The sequence below is a fragment of the Fusarium poae genome, chromosome 4 (genome assembly GCF_019609905.1).
Source record: "Fusarium poae strain DAOMC 252244 chromosome 4, whole genome shotgun sequence".
In the NCBI taxonomy this organism is placed as follows: domain Eukaryota; kingdom Fungi; phylum Ascomycota; class Sordariomycetes; order Hypocreales; family Nectriaceae; genus Fusarium; species Fusarium poae.
This window is the reverse complement of record NC_058402.1, coordinates 2,088,060-2,108,881: the sequence shown is the minus strand read 5'-3', so window position 1 is coordinate 2,108,881 and position 20,822 is coordinate 2,088,060. Positions and strand designations below refer to the sequence as shown.

Here is a 20,822-nt window from a genome sequence, read left to right as displayed (position 1 = left end):
TACAGGCATCCCCAGGTGGTGATTATGGTCTCCCTTGTTGACTCGTTGATGCCACTGCTTCTATCCCAATCGCGGAGAATAGACCGTGCTGTCGGTCATGTTTCTACCTCGAATAGAGTTCCTTACACATGCTTATCTACCCTGATCGAAGGGTTGACATGGCAATGTCGAAGCCATGTTTCACAACGCCCATCCTTAGCTCTTCGACCTACCGATATGACCCTGACTTCCATGATGTGGCGTACGTAACCCATATGTGGCTGACATCGGGACTTCATTCTAGCGGGACCGAGATCTGCCAGCTTTGCATATTAAGGCTATGCCAGATAAAGTTAGCATTACTTGACACTTTCCAGTATGTGCATGGGGAGCATTGCTTTGATGGATCGACATCCAGCCTCTTTCAAAGAGCTGCATTGTTAAGACCCAAAAAACAATCGCTTCGTGTACAAACGCTACGCGAGTCCCGGAGTTTACCTACATCTCAGGTGCAAGGTTAGACTTGCCCTGATACTTACACAACCAAGTTTTCTTTCTTCCATTTTAAATGCCAGCTTTGTAGCGAACCAACAATATTTTGTTTTCATCATGACCTTCTCTTCGCCTTCCAAGGTCTTATCTTCGCCTGCCAAGAGGAATCAATTGCTCTCAAGTCCAGAACGAAACATCGCTGCATCCTTCCTCCTCGATACCCGAAATAATGAGCTTAGTCACCGGGACGCTCTGGCGGCAGCGCAACTAGAACACGAGCGCGTGCGTCAAGCAGCGATACGAGTCTACGAGCTCCATGAGCTGCAAGAAGAGCACAAGCGCATACTCGCCGAAGAGCGCAAAGAGGAGGAGAGATTAAGAGCTGAGGCCGCTGTGGTCGCGGAGGAGAGACGGCTTCGGGAACTCAAGGCAAAGACGGTTCCCAAGTTACCACCAGAGCCAGCGCCCCAACCAGCATCGCCAGCCAAGCAAGAGCCTGCGAAAATGAATGGCGGCGCAACTCCTGTCAGCAATTCAAAACAACCTGAAGCTTCGACAACGCCCGCCACCGAAGCAAAGAAGCCTGCTCAGCCTGCAGCTCCATCAGCTTCTACCACTGGGCCTTTCACTCAGAACAAACAGAGTAATCCATTTGGTACAACACAGCCATCTTCTCGGAGTCCATTTCAAAACCCAAATGCAGCGGTGACACAGCCTGCAAGTGCACCTGCCGCCACTAAAACCACCCCTCAACCCGTCTCTAAGCCTGCCACATCAGCCTCACAGCCTGTGCAGGCCAAGCCAGCTGCCAGCGTCGACCGCTATGCTCAGATCCACCAAGAGTTGAAGAAATTGCGAAGGGACCTTCAGGCACAGTCAAAGGTTGCCGGCTCGCCCCTGAAGGGTAAGCTTGGTGCTGCTCGAAGAGAAATTCGAGTAGCTATTGGTCAACTAACAGCTGGAAAGGGAGCAAACAATCAACCTGTAAGTTCAAAATACTCTCCCACTTTGAAGCAACTTCTCACAAACGATAGATCAACAAAATCACAGGCGCGCTCAAAGAGGCTTTGGAGGGTCGGATCCCAAGTCCTCCCATCGATGTCAGTGCATTTGTGGTCGATAAGAGAGAGCCTGTCGAAGGCTCCGCAAATAATGATACTACTCTCCCTTCACTCTTCATATATCTTATCAACATCTGCGCCAAGGGTATTGTGAACCAGTTCATTAACGAAGGCGGCGCAAACCCTAAGGCTGCGGACCCTGTTGGTGTCTTTGCTGCACATATATTCTCGGCGAAAGAATTCCAATGGCGAGGTCTATCCTTGATCGATATCCTCATGGCCAAATATCGAATGGTTTGCCCTGTCTTATTTGGTTACAGGGGCAATGACAAGACAGAACGCGGCCGCGTCGCTATAGGATGGAAGAAGGATGGGCCGTCATGGATTACGGAACAAAGTCATAACGACAGAATGACTGGTTTAGGTGCTGGATTTGCTTCTTTGTCTCTAAGAGACTTCAGCAGGTCATCCAAGAAGAACCCTTATCCGCCAACAAACTACTGGAAGGCGCTCGCCTACATCGTCAACTCACCACCCAACGAGACATCAAACACCCAATATGTGGTATTGCGATCCATGATCCAAGGCCATGAGCAGCGCTTCCTCAACTTTTATGGGAATGCTGCGTTGGCAGCGTTACGGCTTGCACTCGTCGAATTTCCAAAGAAAGCACCCCAGAATGCCAGTGCAGCTGGCTCCCTGGCTGCACTAGCAGACGTACTCAAGAGCGAATCGGGGCTGATCCTAGTATAACGGCGCAATACAACTGATTGTACGACAAACTCAAAACGGAATAAAGTCTGGACTTTTACAGTGGTTAAGAAGGCTATCACGGAATCGAAGGCCGCGCTGTTACTGTATCGTATACGATTGTGAGACATTGTGCTTCAGGATTTGGCAACTGTTTGATAAACCTTTAGATAATATTACAACTTTGGAAAATAAACCCCCCGCTGCTACTTTCTCTATTCATTGTTCTAGTACACGTTTAAAAGTGAGATAAGAAAAATTCTTGGTCAAAGGGTACGATAATTCGTGAAAAGCAATTTCCCATCCCAAACTCCAATCCCACATATGGTAATATCGTAAACGCTGTAAAGGAGCTAAACATCTGACTCTTGGAGCCCATGGCAGGCATTATATGATGAGAAGGATGATTAGCAGCAGTATAAGGACAAATATGAGGACCGCTATACAGCAGCTGCTATAGCGATCTTCGTTTTGCCGTATCACATGCTGCAATTTCTGCATACCCGTCGCCAATCGTCCACCGATGCGATCAGCATCAGTGTCTATTTGATCAAGCATTTCACGTTGCTCTTCCAGTTCCCTTCCCATATCGTCCGCCTGCCGGCGCAAGTTTCCTACTGTTTGAAACACGCCGTCGAGGTGTTGATCCTGCTCGTGCATCATCTCCATCTGCTGCTGCTGCTCAAACTCGGTGTAGTTGTCCTCATGGTCGCCATCAATGGCAAACGCATTCGGGTCAGGTAGGTCGCCCGCATCCATCTTCTTCGCAAGCTCATCGTGCATATCATCAATCTCGCCTCCGACTTCCTGCACAAGGCGCTTCCGGCGCGTAACTTCATGCTCTGACAGCCCAAACTGCAAGGGATTGGATTCGACGGCTTGGACAGAGGCGATTAGGTCGGCTAAGTCGTCGGCAAGGGATGATAAAGCGGCTTCGAGATCGGAGCGTGCGGATGCAAGTTCAGGGGAACTGGCGTTTGTGGAAAGGGAGCGAATTCGAAGATACGAAGCAAACAGCGGGCGCGTGTTGGCCATCTGGTTGAGGACATCTCTGTATCATTATTAGCATTGATAGCTGGGCGCATGGTAGAAGGGTGAGACGTACTGCTGGACCTGGACGAAGGGGTCCTCATCGTTGGTTGAGGACATCATCCTGAAAGCGGCGAGGTAACCATGCGCGTTAAAAGGAGTGTGCTACAGTTCAATATGGCGCTGCGACTGAGAATTATGAAGAACAAAAGAAAGGGCCAGGTAGTTCAAAACAGTACTCAGGCTGCGACATCGTGTTAGATGGAAGGGATGACGTTGCATGCTCAGACCCTGCAGGTGAGCTTACCCGGGAGCCTTCGGTGAGAATTCACCGGTACGTACTGCTCTGGTACACACCGAGGACTCACCTGCAAACTCGACCCGCCCACCAAAACCTCAATGAGAATAATGTTTATGACTGAAACTCTCCAAAAAACAAAAAACTGTTCCAGAAGTCATGTCCTTGGAGTCAAACTTCGCCCAGAACTTCCTATAAATCAGGATACCTGAAACGGAGTAGACTGAGCCAGTTTGTGGGTTATTTTTCCTCAGGATATACACATTCACACAAAATTCAAAAACTCACTTACCGGACGGATCTCATAAACATCACAGACAGGAGTAACTAAACCCGGACAGCAAGTTTTGAGTGTAAATACAAATATCAAATTACACAGGGACGATCAAAACTTGTGAGTGTATAAACTTCCGAAACCCCAATACTGTGACTGACAGCTCTCCAGGGTAACTCCTATACCAGTCAAAATGATACCGGAGAAACCATTGCCATTCAATGGTGATTTTTCGTCACCAGACGAATATATCGATGAGCTTCTCAAGTTTGTCAGAACCTCTGAAACCTTCCAAATCCTCTGCGGTGGTGTCCACATCCTCGACTTCTTTACTATTGAGCCTGGCCTCTTTCACTATGCCATCCCTAAAGAATGGCACCCTTTCATTCTCTCATGTGGTCTCATGGAATTTTTGGACCTTCTCATGCGCGATGATCTGGATAGCCTCAACTATGATGGCATACAGCCACCGGAGAGCTTCATAGAATACGTTCGAACAGTTCGAAATCTTTCGCTTGGCCGATCATTCACGCCACCCACAGACAAACTGCCTACTCTTCCCCGATCAGTAGCCATAGGCATGAATGTGAAGAAAAACCATGAAGTCACAAACTTTGCTGATTACCTTTCTCGGCTTTCGGACGACATTAGGGAGCAGTATGGGAACGAAATATCCCACTACGTCGACTTTGGAAGTGGCCAGAACTACCTTGGCCGAGCCATGGCAAGTGAGCCCTACAACCGGCACGTAGTGGCTGTCGAGGGACGAGAGAACAACGTAAATGCAGCAAAAGGTCTGGACATGTCCTCTGGACTGGCAGTCAAGCCCAAGGTTATGAGGAACAAGAAGCTATGGACAAAGATCCTGGAAGCACGAGGGCCTGATGCCCAAGACGACCCGGAAGCTTTGGCTAAGGCTATCCGCGACGTGGCAGGAGACGAAGCCTTTGAGTTCAAACCTGTCAAAGAACTCGAAGGAGAATATACTTTGGAAAAGGGCAAGGGGTCGGTTCAGTACATTTCAGGCCGTCTGGACAGTGGCGAGCTGGGTGAAGTAATCGCTCAAATCAACAACGAAAGCGATTCAGAAGCCGAAAAGAAGGATCTGGGCTTGATGGCCATGTCAATCCACTCTTGCGGAAACCTGTCGCACTTTGGGATCCGCTCTTTAGTTCTTAACCCAGATATCCGAGCTGTGGCTATCGTTGGATGCTGCTACAACCTGATGACTGAGAAACTTGGTCCACCTACATACAAACATGCCTTCTTGCGACCGACTCTTCAAGCTGTTAACGGCCGACTCGTTCGAGAATCGGACAAGCATGACCCGCAGGGATTTCCCATGAGCCAGAAGTTCTCAACATATCAGGGAGACGGCGTGCGACTCAATATCACGGCTCGTATGATGGCTTGCCAGGCGCCACAAAACTGGACCGAGAAGGAAAGCGCAGGATTCTTCGCCCGGCATTTCTACAGAGCAGTTTTGCAAAAGATCTTCCTTGACCGAGGAGTGGTAAGAAAGATCCGGCATGGGGATAGCCAGAGGGAAAACCGACAAGCAGACACTGCATCATCCGCTCAGGATGATAGCGAAAGTCCCTTCGACATCAGTACCAATCCTGTAATTATTGGATCGCTGCGGAAGAGTTGCTATGGAACGTTCAAATCTTATGTCCACGGAGCAGTTGAGAAACTCACAACCAACACTGAATACAAGCAGTACGCGGAAGTTATGCAGGAGAAGATGGGCGATATAACAGACGAAGAGATCGAACGGTATGAGGCCCAGTATCTGCCACGAAAGAAGGAGTTGTGCGCTATTTGGAGTCTCATGGCTTTCAGCGCTATGGCGGTCGAATCACTCATCGTGTCGGACCGGTGGACATTTCTCAAAGAACACGACGATCTTGTTCGTCACGCGTGGGTCGAAACGGTGTTTGACTATGGACTGAGTCCAAGAAACCTGGTTGTCGTAGGAGTTAAGCGATAGATAAACTTTGAGCTAGTTTAGAATAGGAATGACCAATAAGACTCTGAACGCCATTGCCGACGTTTACCGCATCTATATCATACGTGCTATGGCGTCAAGAGAATATCCATGTTTAGTCAAGGTATTGGGAGGTAACAAGTCCAATGTTTTCGTATCAATGCTGGCCTCATAAGAACAGGCGAGCAAAGAGACTTGGCAGCTGCTTGCCATTGGATATAGGGGATGCAGTACTGTGTATGTACTACGTACAGTAGGGCGTGGCTGTCTTCCCCAGACAGGGGGATGTCATGCATGAACCACCCCTACACTCGCCCAACGTTACTCCAGTAGTCCAGTCATGTCACTGCTGAAGGATGTGACAAGATAGGAAGTTATGAGGTCGATCAGATGCCACAGAATAGGTTATCCCGAACATTATTCCAATGCCCAATCATGAGTATAAATACTTGTTCTAACAACCATCAGCAAGCCAGCCTGTGGCAATCGGAGGATAGAATGGATCGCATTACGATATGCAGAGGTGTAAGACTGGGACTCTTTATCGCAATCCACTTGGCGCTGTCCCACAAGGAGCGGGACAAAAGACCCTCTCTGTTGATAGGCATTACAATGGACATTCTTTTTCTGACAGCTGGTAGCGCTGACCCATCTTGTAGATGATTCGTAACTATTCTGTGTTTGTCGTTGGATAGGAATTTATGACCTGCAGGGATGAAATGCCCTGTAGGTACAGATGTTTCTAGTGTTGCAGTGAGCCAGACGATATCGTCATAGGCCACTAGAGGTTGATAGTGTGACATATTCAGACTGCGTCACCTGGAGTTCTGGATGTTGAGTAGGGTAATATTGGTAAGTGGTCACGCTATGAAGCACGAGTCTGTGGTGCCATTTGCGACATGTTGACAGCACGACAGGGGTCAGAAGAAGCTGGATCCCGACACTACGGCAGAAGCTAGAGCTTTGTTAGTGGTATCTGCATCCACCATGATGGCATCTTTCGTGGGGTAATTTACATCACCCGACTTGTATGGGAGCACATCTACCGCGAAGTAAGATCGAAATGTTGCGTTGTCGTCTACCGAGACGATATGATCCAGTATCGAGACATGTGCCGCAAGGTAAGAGTCATGCAATGTGACGGCGGCGAGCCTGCTTTGAGGCATGATAGGCAGTGTTCTGTTTATGGATCTCATTGTTGAAATTCTGCAACACCTGGTTCGAGGCGTAGCTGACAGGCTCAGGCATAAGCATAATGCCACTCCATTCTTTGTTGATGCCGAAAGCAAGGCAGGGTGTCCAGATCAGGGGCGGCTTACACTGGGGTGTTCAATCTGTGTGTGCTGTGGAGTGATGGAAGCTTCAGATTCCATGCGATCGTGCGGCGAAGTTGTGAATGAAGGAGGCTGGCTGTACCGATCCTGGGTTTGGGTGCGAGTCGCGAGGATTACACGAAAAGCTGGGGTCGCTGGGATGGTTGCAATAGTGAAAAGTAATAGGCTCAGGTTTCTTCTGTAGACAAGGTTCATTTACAGCTGATCCAACTAGACCTGGCCACAAAGGTGATGAGTCTGAGAGGTGACGACGTCTCCGAGGTGAAGGAAACACAAGACATCGTCGTCGAGCCGCCTTTCGTAGATACATCTAGGTACGCATCACGGTGACTTGTACTTACCCTAATGACCGGGTGATCCCCAACAACCTGACTTACCTACAGGGAAGAGCCAAAGGCATCTGTTCTAATCGGGAAATCATGAAGCTCACCTCATCTAATCATCATCACCACCACCACCAACCTTGATATTCTTGGCCTGATTGACAAACCCGACCTCACGGGTCGCGCATTTACCCAATAGAATCAGCGACCAATACACGATTGGTTGACAAGATGAAGTTGCATGCAATGTAGTACAGCGTGCTCATCGAAAACAACAGACAATTCATCTAACAATTTTTAGTGTTTGACTCCAAAAGCACTGTTTCAGACGGAAAGTGGTTCCTGTCATAAAAATTCATAAACATTAGTAGGTCTGCTAACCGGCCCTGTCCCGCATGACGGTTAGTGATATCTAACCATCGCTCTGAATCTAACTCGGCTCAATCCATGCATGAATGACAATTGTTAATGTCTTGCGCAGAAGAAAGGGGTCCTACTCTCCCGATGTTTCTACTATTAGCTCTGCTGAGGTAGCCCCCACGCACCACCACACTCTATGCTTGTTTGCCACGGAAGCACCATCAGACGCTTATATCAAAGAGAGCAATCTTCTATCGGTGATGATGTGGTGACACCGGGATCGCTTTAAAGCAGTGCTGCCTGGTTACTTTGGTACTTTGGATCGCTGCATTCATGAAAACAAAGCCCAAAGCGTAGAGACATGCAGGACAATTGATGCTTCCTTTCTCCCGGCCAAGTCGTGGAACCACATTGGCCATGATCACGAACGCCATCTGTATTTTTTTTTTCTTTCGGTCTCTACCGTACCAACTGGACCAATGTGTCTTCACGCATCGGGTATTGGGTCAATGTCTGCAGTCAAGCCACCCTCGAGCGGCCTCCCTGATGCGAGCGTGTTCATCTCCCGAGGAGAAAGAATCTTTGTTTGTCAAGGCCGCATCATTCTGAAATGCCACTGAAGGGTCTTACTCAGAGCACTGCCAGCTAATAGGTAGGTAGTTATCTATTCTAGATAGTTGTTGGCTGTCAGCCAGGGCTGCAACGGTTAACTCAGTCAAAACCCAGTCAATGCTTCAGTGCTAACACCCGGAATACCCTTAACTAACGCCTACGCTGACCCCTACCACCCACACCCATGCATGCATACTAGGTAGACTTAGTAGGTACTCTGTACGGAGTAGTTAGTAGGTATTCACTAACGTTGCTGCCGTCATATCCTACTAGTCTAGTCTGACCTCTGCCAACTCAACAGGTAGTTAATTCCCAAGTTGGTCATGGCCCGCACCTTGTCTGCGACGGCAAAACCCTGTCTGTCTGCAGGGCTGGGCTCGATCGAGGGACGTGCTCTACCCGTTCGGCTTTAGAGATAGCGATAGTTACAGTCGAGGTACTCTACGTACAATGAGGAGGAGAGTTAATAACGCGGGTTTACCCTTATCGTACCCTCCATTGTCTGGACTGGACCTGCATTCAGTTCTTCTTCTACCCTCCTCTTTAACTACATGCTGCGTAACCTTTTGAAAACTTCTTCACACACTCAAACCTTGTTTTTATACGCTTCAACAAAGCAAAGTTTACCGGGTTTTCGGGCATTGGCCGTTTCTTTGTTTCTTGTTTCTCTTCTCCAACCTTATTAGCCCAAACCTTACAACATATACTTGAACTACGTACGAGACATCTTCATGATCCAGTCAGAAGTTCGACTTCGACTCCGCGCCAATTTGTTGTCGGCTTTCACCAGCGCAATCCCGCCGCAAAAGACGCAATCCTATTGCGCCGAGCCGTCGCCTTGACTAGATTCGTAGTACAAAGACCCCGGACCATCAATGCTGGTCGGCCATCATGAACGCGCAGGTATCTTTCCTTGTAAGTCTCACACTCACTCTACATAGAATGCTTCACACTTTTGTCGTTCGCATTTCCCTTTGCGCATTCGTAGCCTACTTTCCTTCTAACTTGTGCACTCTAGGATGGGACATACACGCTGATTCATATCCCCCTCAGCCTTTACTCGAGCCTCCTCCAGCCTATTCTTCGAGTACTGCTGCCACAGTCGCAAGGTACAGGAGGCCTGCGCGACTCACCCGAGTACGAGTTACAAGGACTTACTTCTGATGGACAGCATGGCTTTCTCAACATCAGTGTTACCCCTCTAGAGTGTTCAGTTGTCTGCCACACTTCATGGGCCCAGAATGTGTTCGAGCCAGTTCTCAAGACCCTGCCACGCGACGTTGCAAAGATCGTCTCTGTTTCCAAGGAATCCTATATGGTCCTTTCCGTTATTAGTGCTGGACTTGATGCAGGCGGCCGTGTCATGGAATTGACCTCCCCACTTGCCCTTGCTGGTATCCCCATCTTCTTCATCACTACCTACTACTCGGATTTTATTCTGGTACCGACAAGGGAGCGCGAGAATGTGGTCAAATCCCTTATAGACAAGGGTTTCGAGCTATCAGACAACGAATCGAACTTTATTACCTCTGCCGCGAATAGCCAAAAGCAAGGTGGTGGGCTGCCAGCATCATCCCCACCCCATGAGGGCCTCCCACTCAATGTCGCTGAGCTGCAAACACGCATTTTCGGCACACTGAAGAAGAGGAATGTGGTCCCCAACCTCGAGGAAGCACTAGAGTTGGTGCAATGCTCTGGCCGTGAAGCGTCGCAGCTTGCAAATTTCACTCACCAGCGGCCTTCGATTAGTCGACACGCAACTGGGAACGGCCGCAGACCCAGCTGGGCAGACAACGTCGACACGAAATTGTATACATGCATTATTTCAGCACTTGTGTCACAGCCTCGATTCATGTCTGTTACTCTGGCCCAGGATGACCCACCGTCCCTGTTACTCGACAAGAACCTTCTCGACATATTTGGTGATTCGCTTGTTGGTGATACTGACGCCTACTTGATCCCAATTTTCCTCGATCTTAAGAGCCTTCCTCTTGAGGCCACTGGTATCGTATGTGGTGTCGCTGGCATACTGGTGCAGGATCCGCAGATAGCTGCTAGTTCTGAGCTGTCATATCTCTCAACTGCACAGGCAGGTGCTGTGATCCTTTCCGAGGAGCAGGCCGTCAGGGCAATGAGTATCTTAAAACCCTTATTGAGCGATGAAATCTAGCCACGGGCCCTTGATACTGATACGACAAACGAAGAAGGACATCTGTGACATATATGCTGTACGATAACGAAATGCTCATAGTAGATGAGCAGCTAACGAGAGGCGCAAAGGAAATGGCGTTTGTTTGCTGTGAAGTCGAGGGCTTGGGATTGATGTGCGGGAACAAGCAATTTCTAGATATTCCAATATGGGCGATAAGCGGGTTGGATTGCTTGTCTGAATGGTGTTCCTAGGGATGTGCGGTTGAGTTCCATATTTGATACCAAATAGTGTAACAATTGATTGTTGATGTGTATTTCCGTTTTCGTGCCATATTATATTCAAGCGTAAAGTCTCCCTTGATATTCAGGGATTTACTTCCCTTTCTTCTTTTCCTGCTTCTCTTCTTTCACCAAACCAGCCTTGACCAACCCGTCCCTTGCTACAGCGTTGATGAGCGCAAACCTTCTAGGTCCCAGCTGAACACCGCCATACCATCTCGTCACTACTACCATGGCGTCCCAGACGTCCATGACCTGCATCAGATGTAACATCCTTCCTCCTGCAGCGGCCTCCCCGTCGTCATCACAGTCCTGGAAGCTTGAGGCGCCAGGCCCGCGAATCCTCCATGCTGTCATGTTATGCGTAGCGCCACGGATACGTTTGTCTGACGCAAGAAGGAGTTGGACGTAATAGCGCGCTTGATCAGGCGACGTGACTGGTGCGACGTGTGCTAGGAATGTTGATTTTGACTCTGTGACGAGGTCGGAGAGAACCCATCCTGGAGGCGGAAAATCTGGTTCTTCGTAGTACTTCTCCTCAGGCGTTGAAGTAGTTGGAGGTTCCATCTCTTGAGGTTCTGGTTTTTGCTCTTCGGCACGCCGCGTAAATTCCTCCACCGCATCGAAAAGACATACCAGGCCTTCTTGAAAGACCTCGGCCAAGGCATCGCGGAAGAGGCCCAGATCACGAGCGCCAGCGCCCTTGACGCCGCCGGAGCTGTGGTGCGTGCCGAGAACAGTGGGCGGTTGAGAGGGGTAATTTGAAGGGAACTTGAGACGGAGTGAGGACGCATCACCGGGGAGGTTTAGAATATAGACAGAAGAGTCATCGTCTGATGGGACAAGACTACCATCACCATAGATGGAGTTGATGGCTTCAACCTCGTCTTGAAGCTCTTCGGACATTGTTCGGGGAGTGAGGGGTTGAGAGAGGATAAAGAAGAAAGGTGTAATGTGAGCGTGAGCGGGACAGAGTTTATTTCAAGTCAGCTGAATGCTTATAAAAAAAAGTATATATAAACGACGCTGTATTCAATTTCAACAGTTGCAAGTATGAGAGCATCCTTGTCTACAAGTTGATGGTGAGAATAACTTGCATATAGCCCCACATCAGCTCATCACTTTAACCTCACTCATTGACCCACATACTATGCTATGATAATATCACAAACTAGAGTTGGTTTCGAATTTCGAACAAATTGATATTGGATGCATACACTAAGCTACGGGGCGGCGCAAACAGTAATCGAATACCAGCCATGTCCTGGCCCATCCCACAACATGACTCATCTATAGCTTCAAGACAGAAATAACCAGCAGCTTGCTCAGGTCTTACTCGTCCATGACAGCAGCGAACTTGTCTGTCATCTTCTGTTGGATCTCCTCGTACTAAGAATTGTGTTAGTACACGCATGTAAAAGGCCATACATGGCGAATAACTTACTCTCTTGGTGATAGCTTCCTGGCCGTCGGTAGGCACCTCGAACTTAAGCTGTCGTAGGTTGGCCTGTAGCTCAGATGTAGCCTCTCGCACCTTGGCCCAGCTCTGGCCCTGCGCAATAACCTTCTGAGCCTCATCGTGGAAGCCGACCATAAGCTTCATCATCCACTCGGTCTTCCAGATGGGACAGAACTGGTCATAGTCTGAGTAACCGTTCTGCTGGAGGAAATCCTCCTTGATCAGGCCAGCAATGTCGAGAGTAATTTTGTCGGGATCAGACAAAGCACTCTTTCCGACAAGCTGCACGACCTGGTCGAGCTCCTCAGAGTCGGAAAGGAGTTGCTTGATACGGTCGCGGAGTCGGGGGAAATCAGGGTAGTTCTTCTCATAGTACTTGTCCAAAATGTTGTTGTACTTGCTGTAAGAGGCAGAGGTGTTGATGGAAGGGAAATGCTTTCGCTGAGCAAGCTTCTTGTCGAGACCCCAGAAGACCTGCACAATACCCAAAGTAGCTGTCGTGACAGGATCGGAGAAATCACCACCAGGGGGACTGACGGCACCGACGATACTGACACTACCCTCGCGCTCAGGAGAACCAAGGGTCTGGACACGACCGGCTCGCTCGTAGAACGAGGCAAGCTTGGCACCCAGGTAAGCGGGGAAACCCTGATCAGCAGGCATTTCTCCCAGACGACCTGAGAGTTCTCGAAGAGCCTCAGCCCATCGGGAAGAAGAATCAGCCATCATGGCGACGTTGAGACCCTGGTCGCGGAAATACTCAGCCACCGTAATTCCCGTGTAAATGGAAGCTTCTCGGGCTGCGACGGGCATGTTGGAAGTGTTGGCAATAAGCGTGGTTCGCTTCATGATGGGCTCCTTGCGGCCATCGACCTCGATGGTGAGCTCGGGGAAATCCTTCAATACTTCAGCCATCTCGTTACCTCGCTCACCACAGCCAACGTAGACAATAACGTCACTGTTGGAGAACTTGGACACAGACTGACTAATGACAGTCTTTCCACAACCGAAAGCACCGGGGATGGCGACGGTACCACCCTGAACACTGGGAAAAAGGGCGTCGAGGACTCGCTGGCCGACAATGAAGGGCTGATCGGCAGACTTCTTGTCGTTGGAAGGACGGGGCACTCGAACAGGCCAGGACTGCATCATGGGGTACTCGGTCTTCTTGCCATCGAACTCGACCTCGAGGATGTTATCGACAACGGTGTACTCGCCCTTTGAGGCGATCTTGGTAACGGTTCCTCGGGCGCGAGGAGGGAACAGAATCTTGTGGTTGGCAAGGAAAGAGTTCTCAAAGACGGAACCCCAAACATCACCACCAGAGAGGTGGTCGCCGACCTTGACGGAAGGTGTGAACTCCCACTTCTTTTCACGGTCGAGGGCAGGAACGGCGATACCGCGGGGAATGTAAATGGATTTGGCCATCTTGGAAATGGCCTCGAGGGGACGCTGAATACCATCGTAGATACCGTTGAGCAGACCGGGACCGAGCTCGACGGACAAGGGCTTTCCGGTTCGGTAGACGGGGTCACCGACCATGACGCCGGCTGCGATGCAGATTAGCTTATAGTTCTTGGACCTTATCACGGATTGCCGTACATGTCTCCTCGTAAACCTGAATAGAGGCCTGGTCGCCATTGATTCGGATAACCTCACCAACGAGGTTGTCGTGTCCTACTCTGACCTACAATAGTATCGTGTCAGTTTTTGGCGGATGATGATGGCTGCGGTGGTTGACTGCAACTGACCAACTCGTACATGGCAACACCAATCATGTCCTCAGCAATGACGACAGGACTGCAGAAAGTCAGTATAACATGTTGGATGTCGGCGAGCTAGCTTCGACGAGCTCATTTTGCGACTGGTTATTGACGCAGGACATGTGTATCGGCAGGTACTGACCCGGAGATGGAGTAGATTTTACCTGCAAATAGTATTAGCGACACCGCAAGGTACCTTGAAACATGGAGGCTGGATCGAGCATACCAGCTGTGTATCCATCGTCCTCGTTGGACTTGCTGCTGTTGTTGGCAGCCTTCTTCTGCAAGAAACCAAAAGTCAGCGTCAATGAACTAAGAGTGCAGTCTGCGCCGTGTCGCCAACAAGCATCGGGCCAAGGTTCTGAATGAAAGCTTGGAAGAGGTCGGGAATCAACGCACAGGAGCCATGTTGGGCGGCGAAACTGGCGCGTTATCGGATTGATTATTAGGTGAGATAGATAAATTCGGCGACTGTGGCCGTATAGAATGCGATGTCGAACCGGGGGAGAAGGTCGACGAAGGTGGCGGTCGAGATGGAGGTTGAGGTGTTGATGATGGAGACAGAGACGGAGACGCAGACGTAGACAGAGGTGGTGGTGGAGAGTTTGGCAGAGGCACTTGACGAGCTACATCCACATGCACCAACGCTAAAGGAGCAGCAGAACCAGCAGCTCCAGGGTGGAGTCGATATGATGACGATGCAGCAGCTTCGGGAGTGGGGTCATCATCAGCAGCAGCAGCAACATTAGCGGGCGGCGCGGGGGCTGGATCACTGAAGCTTTCGCTGAAACGGCCACCACTGGAGCCCCTGGAGCTGGTCGGGGACCGGGACCTGCTTACGGGGCTTTGGTCGTCGCTCCCTTGCTCTCGATGGCTACTGTTGTCGTCTTCGTCGTCTTCGCCTCTGGTGCGGATAAGATCCAACAGGGAACGCCTCGCTCTAAGAGTAGGACGAATACCGAGCATAAGCTACAGGCGGTAGTCCTTTTTTTTTGTGGCTGAATTTAAATGTAGAATTGACTTATGGGAAGTGAATGCGTGAAGTGGTCGCCGATGCTGTTGTTGATCAGGGTAAAAGAGATGCGGATCCCTCCAATTCTATATGCAGCTGAGATCTGGTTAAGGGAACGTTTAGGTTGGCTGGAACGCTTGGACGGGTACAGTAGCGCCCAGTCTAACTAGGCTGCATAACATAATCTCAATCCATGCAAACAATACGATACCCAACTACAAATCGACTCGATAGGTTGACAACTTAGTAGGTAGAATTAAGTCCTTTTGTTTTTATATATAACAAGAAATTGCTTGATACAACTACCAACCTACTTTCTGATCTGATTCCTCAAAACATATCGTCTTCCAAAGAATATAGGTCTTATTCCGTCATGTTTACATTTCAAGGGAGAGCATACTACCCCTTCCTGAAGGACTCATGATAACTAAAAACATATCAAAACACTATACAAATGTATCATATCATGCTATGAACTCTCTTCAATTTGTTTTCTTGTCTTCATTCTCCTTCTTCCAGGCCTCTCCCAAGTCTTTGATCTCGGCATTCGTCTTAATGATCCATTCCCTTGCACCAGCCCATGGCTTCCGACCTCGACCAGTATCAAATAGCCTGTACACTGCAGGCACATCAGTCCCACCCATGAGAAGATTGTAAAACTTTCGATCATTCCACCACAGCTTCCAGGCCTCCCATGTAAAGCAACCCAGGCGGTCTGTCACTCCCGTGCCTGCTGCTTGGTTGATAAACTCATAAGTCTTGACCATCCTGAAACGGAACCCTGGATGAGGAAATGGGCCTCGTCGGAGTACGCTGACGACAAAGTTATAGTGGGCATCGATATCTTTGCGTCTCTCCTGTTCGTTCGCGATGGGGTAACCTCCAGACCACACACCGGCCAGGGCCATGGTGATAAGGTCGTACAACACAAATGGAGGTTTCATGAGGATTACATGGCCGATGAATGCTAGAGACTCAGGGAACTGCTCCGACATAAAGCCATGATATAGACGAGCAAACCTATTTTCATCTTGATAATATTCGGCCGCCTCGATCTTCTTGTTATGGTCAGGGGCAATAGCTGGATCAGTTGGATCCCCAGGGCCCTTGATGATGGAGAAGTCGTAGCCGTAACCCGAACAGAAGATTATGGCATCGATATCCTCGAGGATGGTACCGTCGGTGAGAACGACACTCTTTGGTCCAGTAATTTCTAGGATACCCCTTACCGACTTGACACTGCCATTTTTGAGATTGTTCGCTAGGTCCTCGGAGAATAGCGGTATTCGATGGAAGACCCCATCGACTGGCCTATCTTTCAAGACATCTTTCATCACTGGCCACTCTTTATCGCGGACGCTAACCATCATCTTGGTCATGAGTGTAGCGAGTATCGCAGGCGAGAAATTGCCCAACGCTCTCATGCACATGGCTATGCGACGACTCATACTATGCTCAAATGATTGTCCCTTGACTCGTCTGGGGAGCTTTGTAAAGTTAGCATCTATTTGTGACATCTTTGGTGAGGAAGACTTACAACAAAAACAGTCCCTCGATGACTGGCATAGACTTTTTTTGCTCCGGCTTTGACGAGAAAAGAAGTTGAATCAACGCCAGTTGCACCAACTCCCACGACGATGACATTCTTACCCCGGTACTTGGACACATCCTTGAATTGCCTCGAATGAAGGGTGTCTCCTGTGAACTGCTCGATGCCTTTGACGTGTGGCATGTGCTTGGTGTTGAGCATGCCAGTAGCGACCACTACACGACTGTAAGACCTGACCTCTTCAACTCCCGTTTTGACGTTCTTTGTGAAAACACTCCATTTGTTTTGCTGCTCATCGCGTTCGATGTGGTCGACTGAGATTGAGAATTCAATGTGTGGGAAAAGATCAAATTTCTTGGCATAAGATTCCAAGTATCGCTCAAGGTCTTTTTGAGGTGGATGCATAGGGAATTCTGACAACGGTGAGCTTTCTGCATGTAGCCATCGAACACTGTCAACTTACCATCAGGCATAGGAAAGTCTGTGATAGCACACTGTATATTATTAGCATTAATCTGTAACTCGCAACTGAGTGAAACGTACACACTGCTTAGAAGTATTTGCCGTAGTGTATTCTGATGCAGTAGTCTGCTCGGCATTCTGAGAGGCATGCCATGTTCCGCCTATGTGCTCATGTCTCTCCAATGCTTTGGCATCGAGCCCCTGTTCGCGAAGATTCTTGAGTGCCAACAGACCAAGTGCCCCTGTTCCTATTACGCACACATCAAAACCGAGTTGCTGATTCTGTGAGGAAGCCATCTTTTTCAGTAAGCGATATCTTGGCAAGTAAGAAAAAAAGTATACGAAAAGAGATTGCAACAACACCGTTATATATATATATATATATATATATATATATATCCAGAGCTGACTCTGCAATTAGAACACCGTGGATGTTCGCGTCTACGGATCATCGGCGCTTAATTCTCACGTAGGCAGGCTAAACGCAACTTGAGAGCTGTCAGCTTTTAGATACTCTGTTACTGCAAATCAAGATGGCATTGCCGGGTGATGCTTCTCATCAATCGATATGTGTCCGAAAATGTGTCCGAATCTGCTTATTGTTCACCATCGCAAGGCCGACAACCGAGATTCCCGCTTCCTTATGTGTCCGGTGTAAGTGAAATGGATAAGGGAAATCGAAGGATTGCCCGTGTACACTAAAAGTAGACGCATTATCAACACTAGAGTAGGATCTTTTGCTAAGCTGACATGGATCTGTATGCTTGGGAGCGGTTGCGGGCGTTGCTAGTGACACTTTGTTTCTATAAGGGTCGAGGTGGATGTGTTGGAGACAACACACGAACAGATCCCACGGACACCAAGTTACATACATTTATAACCACCTTGACAAAGTACCAAAGTCCCTATTGTTTAGCCGATGGGAAGTATAAGAAACACGTCTTTCGGTAAACAAGGGGATATGAACATGAATTTCATCTTTATAACTAGAAGTACTTCATCATCCGTGCAACTTGACTTCCAAACCTACCAATAGCTCCTGCAGGATCCTCAAGACACCTTCTTTAGCTACTAGTGCAGAGAATGTCGCTTGGATGACAGAGATGCCACATTCATCCCTCTCAGAAGCATCCTCCATTCTTGTATGGTACGAAGAACCTAGCGTAGGGACGTCGCAGCCATCCTGACTTCGTGCAGCTCGTAACAAACAGATCTGCGATGTTCGGCACTCGTCTTTACACACAGGCTGTTTCCAACCCCTGCTTAAACGCAGCATGAAATTATCAAAAGCCAGTTGGTCCTTTTCAAATACTTCTGTGACGTTGTGCCAGAATGCTGCAGTAAGCTCTGCTTTAGGATCCGTCAGTGGCGGGTTCGTAAGCGGCCCGTACGCCTCCTTCGCAGAGTAGTACTTCTTCCACACGGGGCCCTGGGTTTGATACGTCGGCGAGTTCATGTCAGCGCTATAAGTCGTGGCATCGAGGACTGCAAATGTGACAGGATCGACATCGTAAACACGAAACGATGGCATGCCGGATGTTGGGGTAAGTGAAGGGCCAACGTATGATGTGAGCAGAGCATTGCTGAAGCTCTTCTTTGGGGCCTCGCTATATGTGATCTGGAAGTGGTCTCTATGCGTGTGGCCAAAGAACATGGCCGCGATAGTTGACGAATATCGGTTCACTATTTGGTTCAGATAATTAGATTGGTCGTGGAATGCATTCCGATCACCAAGAGGCATATGCCCGATGATATAAACACGCTCTCCAGCTTTCTCGGCAACGTGGAGTTCTTCGATAAGCCAATCGAGTTGTTTACTAGGATCGCGGATCATCCTTTTCTGAAATAACCAAAAGTTGCCTCGGTAGTACAGGTTTGTGTTGAGAGAAATGACACGAAGGTTTCCATGAGGATACTTGGTGGAGTAGGCACCTATTTCCGCTGCTTTGGAAGCTGCTTCGCGTCCAATCCAACGAGACCATGTCCCGGCAAGCAGGTCGTAGATCCAAGATGACGCGTCGCCGATAGAGCTAGGTTGGTAGGCGTTTGTAGGATGAGACTCGTGGTTTCCAGCTGTGCCGTAAACTATACCAAGATGCTTGTCCATTTTCTCATATGATTCAATAACTTGGACGAGTTAGCGAGGGGCAAGTTCGACGGTATAGTAGTGAATACTTACTCTGGTGCTCATTGTAATCCCATGTAGTGTTCCAGATCGAATGATCAACGATATCGCCGGTGAAGATAGTAAAAGCGGCGTCTGGGACAATCTCTCTTATGGCCTGGTACATGCTGTGTTCCAGAGAGACGGGAGAGTCGCAGGTATGCTCGCCAAAGGGCCCAGCTGGAGAGTCTGTCTTTCCAGGCTCATCATTTTCTGTGAAGGGCCTACTAAAGTCAGTCCATATGACATATAAACAGGGAGTTGTTCAAAATTACCTGCAGCATATGGGCTTGTTGCATTTCGAATTCGACCCTTCAGTATAAAGCTGATCGACGTGAATATCAGAGTAATGGACGACCTGGATAGGTTTTTGCCCACTCGGGACTGGGCGCTCTAGGTGAGACCTATCAGGTGGTAGAGGAACATCCCACTCTTCTATAGCAGGGTATTGGCAAAGGCCAAGAAACGTAACGCAGAAGTGTTGTGCGGTTTTTGAGCCGATGGCGACATTTCTCAAAGCTTCTGCAATGATGGGTCCTTGGAGCTCAATAGTCCCATCACAGACATCCGCCTCTTCGACCTGAGACAGGGTTGTTAGTATTCATTATGTACGGGAATGAAGCATAAATACCTTTGACTTCTTGCAAACATCCTGAAGCGTACGCACGAATGTTTTGTCGCCTAGATTCGCAAGGTTTTTGAATGTCAACAACAGACCCTGTAGTATAGGTAGGTATTAGTACACGACTTGGCACCTATAAAGCATCACAAACCTGGCATCCTGAACAAGACGAAACGCCCTGTATTTGCTTCCATATCCGATCCGCCCAATCGCTTCGATATAGCGTCTTTTGAATATCATCAATATTTTGGGGGACGAAGGCTGGTCCGTCGCTTCCGACAACGCCTGCTATCACGCCAAGACAGGGCAGCAGAGCTATTGAGAAACGCATGTTTGCTGTATCAGAATCAATCGGAAATTAAAGAACCAAGTGGTTTATGGCAGAGAATTTTGATGTTGATTCATCATCAGACTCGCGTCTCAAGTGACAACTACAAGGAACGGATGAATGAATGAATGAACGGGCCTTGGTATGTTAGACTCCCGGACCAGCTTTGGCGCGCCGCTACAACGCCCACATGACCAACTCAGACCCAGCATGTTTAGACAAGGATGTATTGGGGATAACGTCACCATAACTACTCATCTATTGACACAAACTATACCACGAGGACTATACATTAACTAAGAAGTGAAAGGCTATTGCCGACTCATACCTATTGATGAATTGCCCCAAGCCTCATCTGCCTCAGCTACCAACTCATGTACTATAAAATGCTCAAAGCGTACGTTTTATTAGATGGCATAATTATCTTGAATTCATTTTGCGTGTCTTCATACAGCCGTTAACTACCCTCTAAGTATTTTAATTGGAAAGTCATGCAAGATACGCGCAGCATCTTAGCCGACATATAATAAATAG

The 20,822-nt window shown here is 48.7% G+C and overlaps 8 protein-coding genes across 8 annotated transcripts; 3 read left to right on the top strand and 5 right to left on the bottom strand.

Moving 5' to 3' along the window:
• Window positions 1–588: 588 nt before the first annotated feature.
• On the top strand, window positions 589–2,285 carry FPOAC1_010765 (uncharacterized protein; the record flags this gene model as incomplete). The annotated part of the gene is made up of 2 exons (XM_044855154.1): window positions 589–1,455; window positions 1,506–2,285. 2 exons carry the CDS (start codon window positions 589–591, stop codon window positions 2,283–2,285), a joined length of 1,647 nt encoding a protein of 548 aa, XP_044702467.1.
• A 437-nt stretch (window positions 2,286–2,722) lies between these two features.
• Window positions 2,723–3,434, bottom strand: FPOAC1_010764 (uncharacterized protein; the record flags this gene model as incomplete). Its single annotated transcript, XM_044855153.1, has 3 exons — window positions 2,723–2,736; window positions 2,786–3,333; window positions 3,388–3,434. The coding sequence occupies 3 exons, from the start codon at window positions 3,432–3,434 to the stop codon at window positions 2,723–2,725; spliced, it is 609 nt and encodes a 202-aa protein (XP_044702466.1).
• Window positions 3,435–3,710: 276 nt separating this feature from the next.
• Window positions 3,711–5,873, top strand: FPOAC1_010763 (uncharacterized protein; the record flags this gene model as incomplete). The annotated part of the gene is made up of 3 exons (XM_044855152.1): window positions 3,711–3,721; window positions 3,989–4,003; window positions 4,055–5,873. The coding sequence occupies 3 exons, from the start codon at window positions 3,711–3,713 to the stop codon at window positions 5,871–5,873; spliced, it is 1,845 nt and encodes a 614-aa protein (XP_044702465.1).
• Window positions 5,874–9,390: 3,517 nt separating this feature from the next.
• On the top strand, window positions 9,391–10,669 carry FPOAC1_010762 (uncharacterized protein; the record flags this gene model as incomplete). Its single annotated transcript, XM_044855151.1, has 2 exons — window positions 9,391–9,414; window positions 9,518–10,669. The coding sequence occupies 2 exons, from the start codon at window positions 9,391–9,393 to the stop codon at window positions 10,667–10,669; spliced, it is 1,176 nt and encodes a 391-aa protein (XP_044702464.1).
• Window positions 10,670–11,022: 353 nt separating this feature from the next.
• FPOAC1_010761 (uncharacterized protein) lies at window positions 11,023–11,835 on the bottom strand (the record flags this gene model as incomplete). Its single annotated transcript, XM_044855150.1, has 1 exon — window positions 11,023–11,835. One exon carries the CDS (start codon window positions 11,833–11,835, stop codon window positions 11,023–11,025), a length of 813 nt encoding a protein of 270 aa, XP_044702463.1.
• Window positions 11,836–12,261: 426 nt separating this feature from the next.
• On the bottom strand, window positions 12,262–15,117 carry VMA1 (H(+)-transporting V1 sector ATPase subunit A; the record flags this gene model as incomplete). The annotated part of the gene is made up of 7 exons (XM_044855149.1): window positions 12,262–12,318; window positions 12,374–13,938; window positions 13,991–14,075; window positions 14,140–14,188; window positions 14,294–14,315; window positions 14,378–14,432; window positions 14,551–15,117. The coding sequence occupies 7 exons, from the start codon at window positions 15,115–15,117 to the stop codon at window positions 12,262–12,264; spliced, it is 2,400 nt and encodes a 799-aa protein (XP_044702462.1).
• A 528-nt stretch (window positions 15,118–15,645) lies between these two features.
• FPOAC1_010759 (uncharacterized protein) lies at window positions 15,646–17,471 on the bottom strand (the record flags this gene model as incomplete). The annotated part of the gene is made up of 4 exons (XM_044855148.1): window positions 15,646–16,650; window positions 16,701–17,125; window positions 17,176–17,206; window positions 17,256–17,471. 4 exons carry the CDS (start codon window positions 17,469–17,471, stop codon window positions 15,646–15,648), a joined length of 1,677 nt encoding a protein of 558 aa, XP_044702461.1.
• Window positions 17,472–18,174: 703 nt separating this feature from the next.
• Window positions 18,175–20,291, bottom strand: FPOAC1_010758 (uncharacterized protein; the record flags this gene model as incomplete). Its single annotated transcript, XM_044855147.1, has 5 exons — window positions 18,175–19,301; window positions 19,354–19,562; window positions 19,614–19,918; window positions 19,970–20,056; window positions 20,112–20,291. 5 exons carry the CDS (start codon window positions 20,289–20,291, stop codon window positions 18,175–18,177), a joined length of 1,908 nt encoding a protein of 635 aa, XP_044702460.1.
• Between the last annotated feature and the right edge of the window lie 531 nt (window positions 20,292–20,822).